This window comes from Dendrobates tinctorius, unplaced genomic scaffold (assembly GCF_039654945.1).
Source record: "Dendrobates tinctorius isolate UK_male_01 unplaced genomic scaffold, ASM3965494v1 ptg000016l, whole genome shotgun sequence".
Taxonomy (NCBI): Eukaryota; Metazoa; Chordata; class Amphibia; order Anura; family Dendrobatidae; genus Dendrobates; species Dendrobates tinctorius.
The window spans coordinates 33,017,628-33,033,473 of NW_027361684.1; the positions used below are offsets into that span (position 1 = coordinate 33,017,628).

General features: G+C 46.6%; 1 protein-coding gene across 1 annotated transcript in view; it reads left to right on the plus strand.

Annotated features, from left to right (window-relative positions):
* Positions 1-9,303, plus strand: part of SH2B2 (SH2B adaptor protein 2) — a 121,422-nt gene extending 112,119 nt beyond the window's left edge. Inside the window, exons 7-9 of the mRNA XM_073565624.1 lie at positions 1,448-1,641; positions 4,770-4,941; positions 6,524-9,303. Of these exons, the coding sequence (XP_073421725.1) occupies positions 1,448-1,641; positions 4,770-4,941; positions 6,524-6,822 (665 nt within the window). The 3' untranslated portion in view covers positions 6,823-9,303. The remainder of the gene's footprint in view (positions 1-1,447; positions 1,642-4,769; positions 4,942-6,523) is intronic.
* The last annotated feature ends 6,543 nt before the right edge of the window (positions 9,304-15,846 follow it).

The following is a 15,846-nucleotide window of genomic DNA, read 5'->3' on the forward strand; positions in this document are numbered from 1 at the left end:
GTACTAAAGCCAAGAAAAATCTGCTATGAAGAGAGGCCATGTGCACACGGTGCAGATATCCAGCGGATCCGCAGCGGATTTTACCGCACAGAAACGTTGCATATCCGCATTGTGATGTACAGTAGCATGTTAGTCAATTGGAAAAAAAAACGCTGTGCAGACGCTGCGGATTTTTCCGCCCGGTTTTCTTGTGGTTCAAAATATGCAGCATGTCACTTCTTTTGTGCGGTTTTCCACCTGCTCCATTCTCCAAATCCGCACAAAAACCGCAAGAAAACCGCAAGAATAAAAGGAAGAAAACCGCAGGAAAAATGCAGGTCATTTGACCTGCGGATTTCTTCAATTCTGCGCGGAAAAATCCGCAGGGCTAAAAAGTACGTGTGCACTTATCCTTATTGACCCAAAAACGCCACAACATTTCATCCCAAGTATTGGGTCTTCTCAAGCCCCAGCTCTTGACAAAGTCAGAAACGTTGCAATGTTTTTGGGTAAATAAAGCTTTTCATAGTTGTCTTTTCTTGGAGCGAGTGTGTGTTTTTCGTCTTTATTAGGCCGGGATCATACTTGCGAGAAACTCAGACGAGTCTCGCATCTTAATACCCGGCACTGCCACCAGCACTCGGGAGCGGAGCCTGCGGCTCCATGTATTTCTATGCAGCAGCACGCTTCACTCCCAAGTGCTGGTGACAGTGCCAGGTATTAAGATGCGAGACTCGTCCGAGTTTCTCGCATGTGTGATCCCGGACTTAGATTTGAGGTCCTTATGCTGGGACCTGACACTGCAGGCACTGAAACCTTTTGTTGTAGGGACTTTCCTGCTGCTGATGTTTCACCCAATGGTCCAATCACCCAACGAATGAGTATTTTGCTAGTTTGTCAGTTGATCAACAATATGGTTACATGAGCTCATTATAAGGATTGTGCATTCTTACAAATGCTCATTTACTGAGTGCCGGCTCATCTCTGTACACCTTTGTTCTTCAATAAGGCGCCATTTTTTTTTTTTTTGCTACGTACAGCATGCAAATAAAATTGTCCTTTAAGTCATATCTGTAATTTGATTTCCTCGGCTTAAAGGGCTTGTTCAGTTTAGAACCTGTATTCATATTCCCTGTTGGGGAATTGTAAGTAAATAGAAGGTGGTCAACTGATTAGAATCGTTATTACTTAATCACATTGAAGAACGGAGCAAACCGAGTGGTAACACTTGTCCTGTATTACACAGACATCCTATTCATTTGGATGGACATAGTGTAGTGAATAATTTTTCCTGTGGAGGCGCTTCAGGGAAATTAAAAACTTACTTCCGGGTTTTCCCCTTCTAACAAATAGGTTCTGCTTAAAGTGAAGAATCCCATAAAACCCTGGAGAATGCATAATGCAAGTCAATCAACTACAGTGGTATTTTAATGATGAAATTACTTATTTTAAACCTTTGTGGCATTAGGTGAAGAAGGGGAGAAAGACGCAGAGATAAATCTGTTGGAGTATCCATGGTTCCATGGGACGCTGTCAAGAATAAAGGCCGCCCAGCTTGTGCTCGCGGGTGGAACTCGGAGTCACGGACTGTTTGTCGTCAGGCAAAGTGAAACGCGTCCAGGAGAGTATGTGCTCACTTTCAACTTTCAAGGCAAAGCAAAGGCAAGTGTGCTATGGAATAAGTCCTCCGATCTATTGAAAAGTTAGCAAAAGAGGCCGTAAGTAACGTATGCGCCGTTCAGGATCAAAACTTTCTGGTTAAATCCCAATTTAAGTATGCTCCTCATAAAGTAATTGGTCAGGTTTCCTACTCAGGCCAAGTTCTTACATTCAGGATTCTGATAGGGTACCACATCCAAGTGCCGAGAAAATCCTTTGAAATTCGACAACTAATGCAATTGACCGGCGTATCTTCTATATTATTTCTGTGCAGAATAATAATTGCGTTACAGATTTTAAATTCTACAGCTTGGCTAACATTTTGCTCGGATACCGCATGGAAAAGCAATGTGCAGATCTGTTTCAGAAATCACAGTTTCTATTTCCGATTCTTAAAAACAATACTTATATTTTCCCCACGCTAATCCTTAGCATTAGAGAGTAGTCTTACCCTACATTGACGTGAATTGTTTGTGAGCTCATGAGACCAGTTTTATGTCTTTTTTATCTTCTGACTTGGATTTTTCCACTCTGACCACCATTGTTGGTTCTAATTCAGAATCTGTCTCCTGTAAGTGACACAAACATCCTACTGAACTGGCAGGTGATTGAGTCTCTGGCCCTTTTAGCTGCCAGGTAGGGGGGATATGTCTAGTATCCATCCTGTCAACTGTATACATTTTTAGTCCTTCTAGGATTGGGCCACCGGTAGCACAGTTTGGAGACCTTCCACGTAAAGCGAAGCTGTGTCCCCTTCAGCTTTTTCTATTCTATCTGGCCATGCAAATTATAGTGCTGTCAGTAAATCCTACCAGTTTTTACATTGTCTTCCAGTATTTTCTGGGTGTATGGGCACAGCCTAGCGCTAGTGATGTGCTAGCCGAGTGTCTTCGACATGGTCGAATAAAATGTTTGAGTCCCCGCAGCTTCTTATCTCGTGGCTGTTCGACAGCCGCAACAGTTGCAGGGATTGCCTAAAAAACAGGTAATCCCTACATGTGTTGTGGCTGTCAAACAGCCGCGAGACATGCAGCTGCGGGGACTCGAACATATTATTCGAGCATGCTAAAGACTCTCTGTTAGCACTCGAGCATGGTCGAATAACACCTTATCTGAGCACATTCGTTCATCACTACCTACAGCTACTTGACTTCGACCTTTAAGCGAAACAAGTGTTTAGAAGAATTGGATTTTAAAAGTGGTTTCTGTTTCCGTAAAATCCATTCGTTGGCTGCAGTTTTTTTTTTTTTTTTTCTTTAGAGAAACAACCTATTCATTACTCACCCTCACCGGGTCCAGCACTGAGCCTGCGCTGATGCTCCCGGTTTCTGTGATTGTTTGCAGTGCGTACATCACGTCGACGGCGCTGCAACCAATAACTGAGCTGAGTGGCTATGCCTAAGTTGACGATACAAGCCACTGAGCCGCTGATTGGCTGCAGCACCGTTAAGATGACGTGAGCGCTGCAGACAATAAAAGTCTCAGGACAGTGGTAGAAGTTCATCGCAAGATCCAAGGAGGGAAAGAAAAGGATAGGTTTTTGCTTGTTTGTTTCTTTTTCTAACAAACTGCAACTACAGGAGAGGTGGTTTCCAAAACTGGAGATACCCTTTAACCTTCTCATTCTTTTGTTTTCCTGGTGATAAGCCATGTCATAGGTGTCTGGCGGTATGATACCAGACTGTGGTATTGGCTGCCTCATACATTGCCTATGGTCATATACTGTGTTAGCAGCAGTGTGTGCCAAGCTATTATAGCTGTATTATAATTCACTATTCTGTATAGTAAGAAACATTAGCTAACAAAATCGGGTGTGCAGCAATGTGAACTGAGCAAATTTAGAACAATCTAAGTAAAGTCCAGCACTCCGATTCAGGTCTTGGAAAAAACAAGTACTTGGAAAGTCCTCATCCTGTTTGCATGGGCTGCTGCTAAGAGGTATTTCACCCCACATGTACCAGATTGTGTGCATGTCTACAAATCAGTGTCCCTCCTCGCTGCTGAGATCTCACACTGCAAAGTACAAGCTGCAGGTATTAGTCAGGCGGTGAGAGTAAGAACTGAATTGATTTTTAACTCAAACTCTATTTCTGGGGTCATAAAATATTAATTCAAGGATTATGCAGCCATTCTGACATTGATTTTTCAAAGGAAGTATACCAGTCTCATTAGGTCTGAAAAAATTATTGTATGCCGCTTATACTGTGAAATCTGACAGATCCGCTTTAGTAAGCAATATAACAAAACCTGTTTTCTGGGGTTTTTTTAATCGTTGATGTTTTAACAACTAAACTTTCCATATTTTTCTGAAGGCTGCAGCAATGTGGTGAATTGTCAGCGAGTCTGTTGGAAGCAAAGAAAGCAAATCCCAAATACATGCAGCAATTCTATCATTTTAATTAGTAGTCTACCAAAATTGTATATATGTAGAAAATGTGTTCATGATGTAGATTGCTGGTGCCTAATCAATCACACATAGATGTAACGGTCATTGTTAAAGGGATAATACTGTCAAGTGATTGCATATTTCTAGAATATGCCATCATTCTATGATCAGTGGGGGTCCGACCTATGGGAGGTCCCAGGGATGTGACACCCAATGGTCATAAACTGATGGCATATCCTAGCAATGTGCTATTACTTTAAAACATGGCAATCATAAAGATAACCCCTTAACTCTAATCATAGAAATCCATATCTTAAAATTGATATTTTCATGACTTTTTTGATCCGCAGCGGATTTGGCTCTGTGGATCCGCAGCGGTTTCTGCTGCGTTGTACAGTACCATATAAGTCTATGTAAAATGAAAACCACAGTGCACACGTTGCGGATTTTTCCGCGCGGATTTGCTGCGGTTTCAAAACCACAGCATGTCACTTCTTTGTGCGGATTCCGCAGCGGTTTAGCACCTGCTCCATGACAGGTGTCAAACCGCAGGCTAATCCACAGAAAATCTGCAGATAAACCGCAGGTCTTTTGACCTGTGGATTTACCTGCGGATTTAGATAAATCCGCGCGGAAAATTCCGCAGCAGAATCCGCAACGTGTGCACACACCCTTAGTACGATGAAAAGGCTTTTCAATCAATAATTGTACAGGTTTTAAGTGCTGTTCTTTTTTTTTTTCTCAGCACCTGCGATTGTCTCTGAATGAGAATGGTCAGTGTCATGTGCAGCATCTTTGGTTCCAGACCATCTTTGATATGCTGAAACACTTTCACTCCCATCCAATACCTCTGGAATCTGGTGGCTCTGCGGACATCACTCTGCGTAGTTATGTTGTTGCACAGAACCCATCAGCCGGTAAGACTTGCTGGTCTGCTTTACAGTAACCCTCTAGAGTAAAGCTGAAAACTCTGCTTTGTCATGGAGGGATGTGAGCCCAACTCTAAAGGTTTACAGGTCCCTGTTGGTGTGGAGATCCATGAGAGTTTTAGTGCCAGTGGCTTCTTTCACATAGTTGCCTGTCCAGGTCCTAAAGAGCAAATGTCATGAGCTGCATGGGAACCTGTACAGGAAAATATTCTTTACTTGTACATTGTGTCATGCTATGTTATTTTTGCATTTCTGGTCCAATCTTTTGGCACAAGTGATGCCTGACTAGCAGCCCGGGGTCCACATGAACCCTTCTACCCAAAACGTTCATCCCTTACGTGTAGATATATTGTTAAGATGCCTCACTTTTCCCACAACAGTGATCATATAAGAGTGCTCTAGAATTTCAGTGCTCTGCCCATAATCTTCTTTTTCAGGGCATTAAGGGTATGTTCATGTCTAAAAGGCACACCTGGAAGGATTTTGTTTTACAGCCAATCCTTAGTAAAATAAAAAAGCTTTATATGTATGTGTCTATACCTTGGAAACGCGCTGTAGTCAAGGGTTGCATTTGAGACCCCTCACAATATGTTGGGTTGACTACCCATGGTCTGAAAACTGTGTAGCATAATTACAAACAACCCATACCTTTTGCAGCAAACATGTATATAGTTGCAATCAAAATTATTAATCTCCAAAATTTGGTTAATTAGCAAAATATACAACGTTTCTGCACTGTGCAATACATCAATCGAACCAGAACAGTTTTTAATACCTCAACCAAACTAATATAACAACTGATTTCTCTAAAGCTCAAATATGCTCAAAACCATTAAAGTAAGGCACAGATGTTTTGGGATTTTATTCTGTGGAACAATGGAACAAAATTGGAGCTTTTCAAGTCTATAGATCTTCAGTTTGTCTGAAGGAGGAATAATGAAGCGTATGCTGAAAAGAACACCCTGCCTACAGTGAAGCATTGTGGTGGCTCATTGATTCTCTGGGACTGCTGTGCTTTTTCTCACATTGGAAACCTGCCTCATGTGGAGGGTAAGATTTATTCACTCAACAGTCATGAAATACCTAGGAGAAAATATCAGGTCTTCTTTGAGGAAGCTAACTCTTAGGCATCATTGGATCTTCCATCAAGACAATGGGTCCAAGTATACCTCAATGTCCACCAAGGCCTAGAAGACTCTAGAATGACCCAAGATTCCTCAGGTACACTTCCAGAAGCTGGTGTCTGGCTATGCATCATATTTACAGCAGGTCATAACAGCCAGAGTGGCTGTACGAAGTACTAAAGACGCTTATAAAGGGGATGAACAATTCTGAAACTGCAGCAGTAATTAAAAGAAGCATTTTGGGTTAAATATTGACAGACCACTTGGTATATTAGTTGTGTCAAACTAGTTAAATTGTTCTTGTTTCATTAGTTTATTGCAAACAGCAGAACATTTGTAAATTTTGCTATTAAATTAATTAGTTAATTTACAATGGGGGTTGAATAATTTTGATTACAACGGTACAACTGATCATTTGTTAACCCAGTCTTTTATTATTTTTTAAGAACCTGGACCTTCTAGTGTTGGTTTCCAGCAACAAATCTGCAGGACTGAAACCCAATCCCAACACTACTTTTCTACTTCTGGTGGAACAAACATCCAACCTGTAACTCCTCCAGAAAACTCATCTTCCACTCCCCATCCAGCATATCACAGAGTGGAAGGGACTCTAGGTGTAAGAAGTCGAAGCAACAGCGCTGAGCTGTTGCTAGAATCATCAAATGGAAGCACGGAAGACTACCATGAAACTGATGGGTCTCGGAGTAGGACAAGAGCTGTCGAAAATCAATATTCTTTTTACTGAAAAATGCAATTTTAAATCACAGCACTAATAATTTTCCACATTTATAATTTGAGTAATATGGCCTACAATAATTATTAGTAAGCCATTTAATGTTATTAGAAGCCAGACCAACAACAGAATTCAAACTGTATTAACCAAGAGATGAGAAACTTGTGCCATGGAGTCCAGTGGCAATGGCTGGTAGTTAATACCCCATCTTACCGGTTTGAAGTCCAGTTGTTTATAAAGTTTACTGCAGATTATTGAATACTCGAGTTGAGCAAAAAGATTATCCGGACCCTGGTAAAGCTGCAACGTATCGGTAGTCCTTGGACAGCGTACCAAAGCCCTTTGAACTTCTACTAAATGTCAACTTCCCCTGCCCTTCTTCTGAATAGTAAGCCCAATACAACAGTGGCTGTGGCACAATGCACGCGTGATGTTGCACCAGGTGTACTAATTAAAAGAGATACCAGGGATGAGGACATATAGGAGAAATTTGAAGAGCTTTTATCCGGTGGCCACAGACTCTTGAAGTAGCCTCTGTACCAGGGTCCTGAAAAACTTTTTTCCAAGTTGTCTAAATGGATACATTTATTGTAAACCGGTGTATCATGTGTTGAACATGGATTAGTGTTTTGCTAACATAATTCCAGTCCTTATCAGAATGGCTAAAATATAGTCGTATATTGCAAGTTTGGCAATAAAATAGTAGTGTCAGAGACTGTCAGCAGCTGCCACACTTTGGAAACCCCTGGTCCCCACCATGTTTCTTTCCTGTTGATTCACACACAATGACTCTGAACATCTAAATCTTATACTCCTCAATTCTTGTAGCAAAAGCACAAAGGTGCACAGCACAACTCATTCCTGAAAAGTTTAGCCAACAAATCCAGGCTACGGGTGACACTGTCAGCTGCATTGCATACACAACTTACATTTAATTTTACTCACACACTTAAAGGAGTATTCCCATCTCCAAAATCCTATCCCAAAATGTAGTAGGTGTAATAATATAATATTAGCAAATATCTCCAATTAGAAATGTAGTATAGTTCTTCTGATTTGCTTTGTCGCTTACATCGTGTGCAGGGCATTGCAGTAGCTTAGGGTATCCATGGTTACGACTACTCATATAGTGACAGTTAGTGGTTGTAACTAGGGATGAGCGAATATATTCGGAAAATGATCGCCAAATCCGAATTTCCCATTTTCGTGTACCATATTTGTGCCAAATTTATGTTTGACGATTGTTTCCGAACATATTGGCTCATCTGTACTTGAATTGACTCCAGTGGTGTTCGGCTATGTTCGGCGAAGATTGCAAATATGGTGACGGTAATCCGAACCAAATATTGAAATATTTACTCATCTCTAGTCGTAACCATGGATTATCTCCGCTACTGCACACTGTGTGAGCGACAACGCGAATCAGGAGAACTATACTACATTTCTAATTGGATGCAGTTGCTAATATTATTATTACACTTACTGTATATAGGGATTGGATCTCAGAGATGGAAAATACCCCTTTAAGTTGTACTAAAAGTGTAATCTAGGGTGTTCACCAGCATTTACATTGACTTTTCAAGAACAAGGGCCATTGTCACAACACCCCATAGAAGATAATGTAGATTTTAGTCTTTCATAGAAGAGACACAGACCCTCTGCTATGGAAATTGGGCCGTTCAAGGGTCATCCAAATGCATCATGTTACATAGTGCACCGTTCTCCAGCGTCTGCCAGATCCGCACCAGCAGAGTGTTGCAGGTCTACATGGGTCAGGGCTAATTGAGCACATATACTTTTAGCCCCTGTACTGTTCTTATAAGGCACGGTATGTATTCTTTAATAAGTGTTGCTTATCTAATGGTAATGTTTATCAAAGTGTACCTCCGATTATAAAACTGCTTTCCATAACTCGGTAGTATAACTGGAGGTAAGATATTTTGTAAAACATAAAATGCTGCTATAACAACTCATCACTTTCCCACCCATTCACACTCTAAATTAAGTGATAACATTTCCATAGAGGCTACGTTCCCATGATGAGGTTTTTGTGAGCTTTTTATGCTGTGTATTTTTAAAAAAAAAAAAAAAAGTTATTTTACTTAATGGGAGCAAAAATGGTGCAGAAAATTCTGCACATCAAAAAGCTCATGGTGGGAACGTAGCCTCAGTCATTAAACAAAAAATCAGTGGCATCTTGGATTAGTTATATATGTTAATATTTGGTTACAGCACAAAAATCAGATTCATAAATTAATAATGCGACCTTGAACACATTGACGTTGTGATTTAAAGTTCTAATTTAGGATATTTATGATATTATATGTTTCACATTTGCAGGAAAATATTTTTATTTTGTAGAGCTAATACGGAGAGAAGGAGAAAAAAACAAATGCTTAGATTGGCAGATTCTGCAAGAGAGCAGAAAAGCAAACGTGAAATCAACTTGATTAATTACTTGCTTAATTAAAAAGACTAACCTTTTTATTGTTATTTATTTGTGATGTGTTGCATTGAGTGGCCCTCTTATCTTATGATCTTCAAGTTGCAATGATGCATTATCAAATATACACACGTGATCAAAATTGTTGGTACCCCTCGCTTAATGGCATAAAAACCTACAATGGTCACAGAAATAACTTGAATCTGACAAAAGTTAAATAATAAATACAAAATCTATGAAAATGAACAAATGAAAGTCAGACATTGCTTTCCAACCATGCTTCCACAGAATTAAAAAAAAACATGGATTTTTGTGAGTACTCACCGTAAAATCCTTTTCTCCGAGACGCTCATTGGGGGACACAGAGACTGTGGGTGTGTGCTTCTGCCGTCTGGAGGCTGACACTAAGTATACAAAAAAAGAGTTAGCTCCTCCTCCGCCGCATACACCCTCGCCCCCAGACCGGGCGTAACTCAGTTTAGTGCATACGCAGTAGGAGAACGCGCCTTAAATTCAGGCAAGAAATTATACGTCTGGAAAAGGGACCACCCTGATCCTTACATAAGGATTTGTATAACTCAAAATAAGCAAAAGCCAACTGGCTAGTAGGGTGGGTGCTGTGTCCCCCAATGAGCGTCTCGGAGAAAAGGATTTTACGGTGAGTACTCACAAAAATCCATGTTTCTCCTTCGACTCATTGGGGGACACAGAGACTGTGGGACGTTCTAAAGCAGTCCCTGGGCGGGATCTTGGCTCACCCAATCCATGCTATTTTGCGCCCCTGATTAGAGGTGCGCAACTGCTGCCTGGAGAATCTTTCTTCCTAGGCTTGCATCCGAGGATGCCTGGGTATGTACGTTATAATGTTTGACAAACGTATGCAAGCTGGACCAGGTAGCTGCTTTGCACACCTGTTCCGCTGAAGCTTGGTGTCGCAGTGCCCATGAGGCACCCACTGCTCGAGCCGAGTGTGCCTTGATCCCTGCCGGAATCGGCGTGCCACTAATTTCATAAGATTCTTGGATCGTCAGGCGAACCCATCTGGCCAAAGTCGCTTTGGACGCAGCGAGCCCCTTCCGCCGCCCTTCTGGGATCACGAATAGAGAGTCTGTCCGGCGGAAAGGAGCTGTCCTTGTCACATACCTCCTAAGAGCTCTTACCAGATCCAAGGTGTGCAATGCCTTTTCTACCCTGTGCACTGGTGCCGGGCAAAACGAGGGTAAGACAATGTCTTCGTTGATATGGAATGCAGAGACAACCTTCGGCAAGAAGGGAGGAGCTGGCCTTAAAACTACCTTATCCTTATAAAAGGTCAGGAACGGCGGTTTACAAGATAAAGCCGCCAATTCCGAAACCCGCCTAATAGACGTAATAGCTACCAGAAAAACGACCTTCCTGGACAGGTAAGGTAAGGAGACTTCTTGTAACGGTTCGAAAGGAGCCTCCTGAAGGGCCCTGAGCACCAAGTTCAGGTCCCATGATTCCGTCGGCGCCTTATAGGGGGGTACTAAATGTGCGACCCCCTGCATAAACGTCCTAACCTGCCAGACCGAAGCGACCTTTCGTTGGAAAAGCACCGACAGAGCCGAGATCCTCGGAGCCAATCCTGCGTCCAGCCCTGCCTGCAGAAAAACCAGTACGTTGGGGATCGAAAAAACCAGAGGAGCCACTCTGCGATCCCTACACCAACGGAAAAAACTTCCCAAGTCCGATGATATACTCTCGCCGAGGAAGGCTTTCGGGCACTCACCATCGTGGCTACCACATCGCGCCTGAATCCTGCCTGTGTTAACAGCCAAGATTCAATGGCCACGCCGTCAAACACAGGGCCCCTAAGTTCGGACGGTAGATCGGCCCCTGGGACAGCAAGTCCGGCCGATCTGGGAGACGCCAGGGTACATCCACCACTAGCTGAACCAGATCTGCATACCAGGCCCGCCGAGGCCAGTCTGGGGCCAGCAGAATTGCTGGAACCTTCTCTCTCCTTAACTTTCTGATGACTCTTGGAAGCAGAGGTAGCGGGGGGGACAAGTACGGGAGACGAAACTGGCTCCACGGAAGCACCAGAGCGTCTGCTGTGATTGCCTGCGGGTCGAGGGACCGAGCGACGAACCTTTGTACTTTGGCGTTCTCTTTGGATGCCATAAGGTCCACGTCTGGTGTCCCCCACCGTTGGCAGATCTGTTGAAAAACCTCGGGGTGCAGGGACCATTCCCCTGCCGCGACCCTCCGTCGGCTGAGAAAATCTGCCGCCCAGTTTTCGACTCCCGGAATGTGCACCGCTGAAATTACCACGCGGTTCTTCTCTGCCCAACGCAGTACCAGCCCGACCTCGCGCATGGCTGCCTGGCTGCGCGTGCCCCCTTGATGGTTGACATATGCTACTGCTGTAGCATTGTCCGACTGAATGCGTACCGGCCGGTGTCTCAGGAAACACTGGAAATGTTGCAGGGCCAATCGTATTGCCCGTATCTCCAGAATGTTGATCGGGAGAATTATCTCCTGAATGGACCACCGCCCCTGGGCTGTGTGACTCTGGAAAACTGCTCCCCAACCATGCAGGCTTGCATCGGTCGTCACCACCAACCACTGCTCCGGGGGAAAAGGTTTCCCCTGGACCAGAGACGAGTCGCGAGTCCACCACCGGAGTGAATGTCGGACCAGCGGAGACAACTTGCACCGATGACTGAGAGACAGCAGCCTCCGGTCCCATGCTGACAAGAGCGCATGCTGAAGCGGACGGAGATGGAACTGGGCAAACGGGATTGCCTCCATTGCCGCCACCATTCTGCCCAACACACTCATGCCGTACCGGATGGATCTGGTGCCCGGCTGCAGAAGGTTCCGTACTCCTTGCTTGATTTTTCGCGCCTTGTCCTGAGGGAGGATCACCAGCCCCCGGGAGGTGTCGAAAATCATGCCTAGGAACACGATTCTTTGGGCTGGAACCAAGGACGACTTGCTCCGATTGATCAACCAGCCTAGCCGGGCCAGGGTATCCAGCGTGATACTGACATTCTCCTGGCACGCCTGAAACGACGGCCCCTTTACCAACAGGTCGTCCAGGTAAAGTAGTACCATTATGCCCCGAGCATGCAGGATGGCCATAACCACCGCCATTATCTTCGTAAAGACTCTGGGAGCAGTGGCCAGACCGAAGGGCAGAGCAACAAATTGAAAATGTCGCCCTCCGATCGCAAAACGCAGGAACCTCTGGTGTGGAGGAAAAATCGGAATGTGCAGATATGCATCCTGCACATCGATCGAGGCCAGGAACTCCCCTGGATCCATGGCTGCAATGAACGAACGGAGGGATTCCATCCGGAACCGCCTGACTCTGATGAATTTGTTCAGGATTTTTAGATCTAGTACTGGTCTTACTGTCCCGTCTTTTTTGGGGACCGAAAACAGGTTGGAGTAAAAACCTTGTGTCTCTTCGCTTTTCGGCACTGGGACAATGACCCCGTTGCGCCGTAGCGTCGTTATGGCCTGTAACAAACCCTCTGCCTGCGATACTGTTCCGGAAAGCCGGGAATGGAAGAATCGCCGTGGCGGGGGTCCGACAAACTCTATCTTGTACCCGGACGATATCAATTCTGCCACCCAAGCGTTGCGTGCCACTGCGACCCAAACGTGGCTGAACCTTAGTAGGCGTCCGCCCACTCTGTCGTCCGTAGGTACGGAGCGCCTCGAGTCATTTTGCTGGAGGCTTTTGGGATCTGGCCCCCCTCGTTCTGGGCAAACGGCCTCGGCCTCTGCCCAGCGGATTGGCTCTGTAAGAGGTTTGCCTTTCCCTAATCTGACCATCATTTGCGGAGGTGGATGCTCTGGCCGAAGTCCCCCTCCAGGGGTTACGAAAAGGCCGAAAACGCATCTGTGTTTGCCTGAATGCTGGCCAAGTCCTCTGCTGCGGGAGGAAACTACTCCTCCCCCCTGTGGCTTCTGAGATAAGCTTATCAAGCTTCTCACCGAACAACCGATTGCCCTGAAAAGGCAATGAGGTCAAGGATTTTTTGGAGATAGAATCCGCTTTCCACAATCTCAGCCATAATGCTCGCCTAACGGCGATCGCATTTGCTGCTGCCACAGCAGAACACTCGGCCGCGTCCAGAGAGGCGCTGACGAGAAAATCACTTGCCCCTGATATCTGATTTGTAACCTCCAAGACCTCCGCAGGCAGATCTCTGTTTTGGAGGGCATTATGCAGAGCGTCCGCCCATGAAACCATGGCCTTCGCCACCCAAGTAGCCGCAAAGGAGGGGGCCAGGGCCGACCCCGCTGCCTCATACACCGAGCGGGCAAGCCCCTCAATAAGGCGATCAGTTGGGTCCTTGATAGAAGAACCGCTGGGTATCGACAATAGCGATCTTGATGCCAAACGTGATACCGGTGGGTCCACTACTGGCGACTCCACCCATCCTTTATGGAGTTCAGGAGGAAACGGATACTTTGCTTGCAGCGCTTTTTGCATTGCAAAACGCTTATCCGGGTGTTCCCTATGTTTCTGGACTAGCTCCTCGAACTCCGGATGCGTGGCAAACCTTCTATGCGGTCGCCTGGTCTTCTTGAAGGAGACCTTGTGACCTGAGGCCATGGACACATCGTCCTCGATCTCTAATGTCTGGTTGACTGCCTCAATGAGGCTGTCCACCGAGTCTTGGTATCCCAGGCTTTCTGGATTCTAGGCCTCCTCCCCCTCCTCCTCGCCCTCATCCTGCTCGCTTCCTGAGCTCGGCGACGGGGAACGCGATGCCCTAATACCCGCCGCCGAAGCCCCAGAGGGTCCGGCCGACGGGGAACGAGCTCTTTTGCTATGAGCTTGTCTGGTGCTGGAGCGGCCTCTAACGGTCGGAGGGTCCTGAGACATGGACGAGCTGTCTTCCGCTGGCAGACCACCATCCTTGTCCCTGCCCGGGCCTCGAAGAGACTCAATTGCCCTTGTAAGGGACATCATAGAGTGTGATAAAGACACCGCCCATTCTGGGGGGTCCTGACTTCTGGGCTCTGCAACAATGGGGGGCTCCTGGGCTCGCTCCGACTCGCAGGCTTCACAAAATTTACCCGGCTGCGCTTTAGGCAGCCTGACCCCACAGGAAACGCAAACAGCATATAGGAAAGAATGAGCTTTCCCTTTGCCAGACATATTGCAGGGTAGGGTAGGAGGAGGAGGATAACCCCTTCCTTGACCACTAGTGCGGCACTCGAAACGGGGTTGCACTCACTCACCGGTAATGTCCACCTTGCGTCTCTTCCACGGGGCGTGCGGCGTTACTCGCCGGGGCACTTGCGGCGCACTCCGGGAGATAGGCGGCGGCTTCCGGCCGCACTTCGCGAGGAAATGAGGAGGGGGAGGGGGGCGGGGAGCTTCCCGGTAACTGTGCGCGCCCGCCGCTCTCCGCCCCCGGAAGCTAGTGGGCGGGGCTTCCGGCTACCCCCGGAAGTCGGCGGGCGGGCGCGCGGAACTCCGGACCTCCCCATACAGCGGGGACCGCGGCCGCCGACGGGGCTTCTGGCCGCACTACACGTGCGGCGTTCGAGGGAGGAGGGCGGGAGCTCCCCGGTAACTGTGTGCGCCCGCCGCTCTCCGCCCCCGGAAGTTAGTGGGCGGGGCTTCCGGCTACCCCCGGAAGTCGGCGGGCGGGCGGGCGGAACCTCGGACCTCACCATACAGCGGGGGCCGCGGCCGCCAACGGGGCTCTGGCCACACTCCACGCCCATCACCAAAAAAGGTGAGCCGGGCCGCCGTGGGCTTGTGGTGCTCTCAACCCCATCCCTGGGCAGGGAGGGGGAGGCTACTGCACCGGTCTTCGACGCTTCTCACCTGCGCCTAGAGGACCACCCCTGGTCTCCTACCTAGGGGTGGTAGGGGCATTAATGCATTCCCACGTTGCAGGAGAGTAACAACGTGGAGGATCACTCACACTTGCTCGCCCGCTGGGGTTTATGGGGAACCGAATCCTCTTATTAGGACGCGTTGCCACCTCTTTAAAAAAATAACAAAGAAAAATGGTTGTCTGGGGAAAAGTCCCAGATGTGTCCCTCGGTGCGGGAGAGAAAACACGTGGAGGGCTACTCACACGTGGTCGCCCGTTGATGATTTGGGGAGATCGGACCCTCTCTATAGGATCCGTCGCCCCTATCTTATCTTCATAGAAAGAGGCCAAAAAAAAAAAAAAAAAATCTAGTCTGGAGCTCCAGACTGCGTGTGCCTCCATCAGACACTAAGCAAAAAACTGAGTTACGCCCGGTCTGGGGGCGAGGGTGTATGCGGCGGAGGAGGAGCTAACTCTTTTTTTGTATACTTAGTGTCAGCCTCCAGACGGCAGAAGCACACACCCACAGTCTCTGTGTCCCCCAATGAGTCGAAGGAGAAAATAAATCTCATGAAATAGGCCTGGACAGAAATGATGGTGCCCTTAACGTTAATATTTTGTTTCACAACCTTTTGAGGCAATTTCTGCAGTCAAACGATTCCTGTAACTGTCAATGAGACTTCTGCACCTCTCGACAGGTATTTTGGCCCACTCCTCAAGAGCAAACTGATCCAGTTGTCTCGTGTTTGAAGGTTGCCTTTTCCAGATGGCATGGTTCAG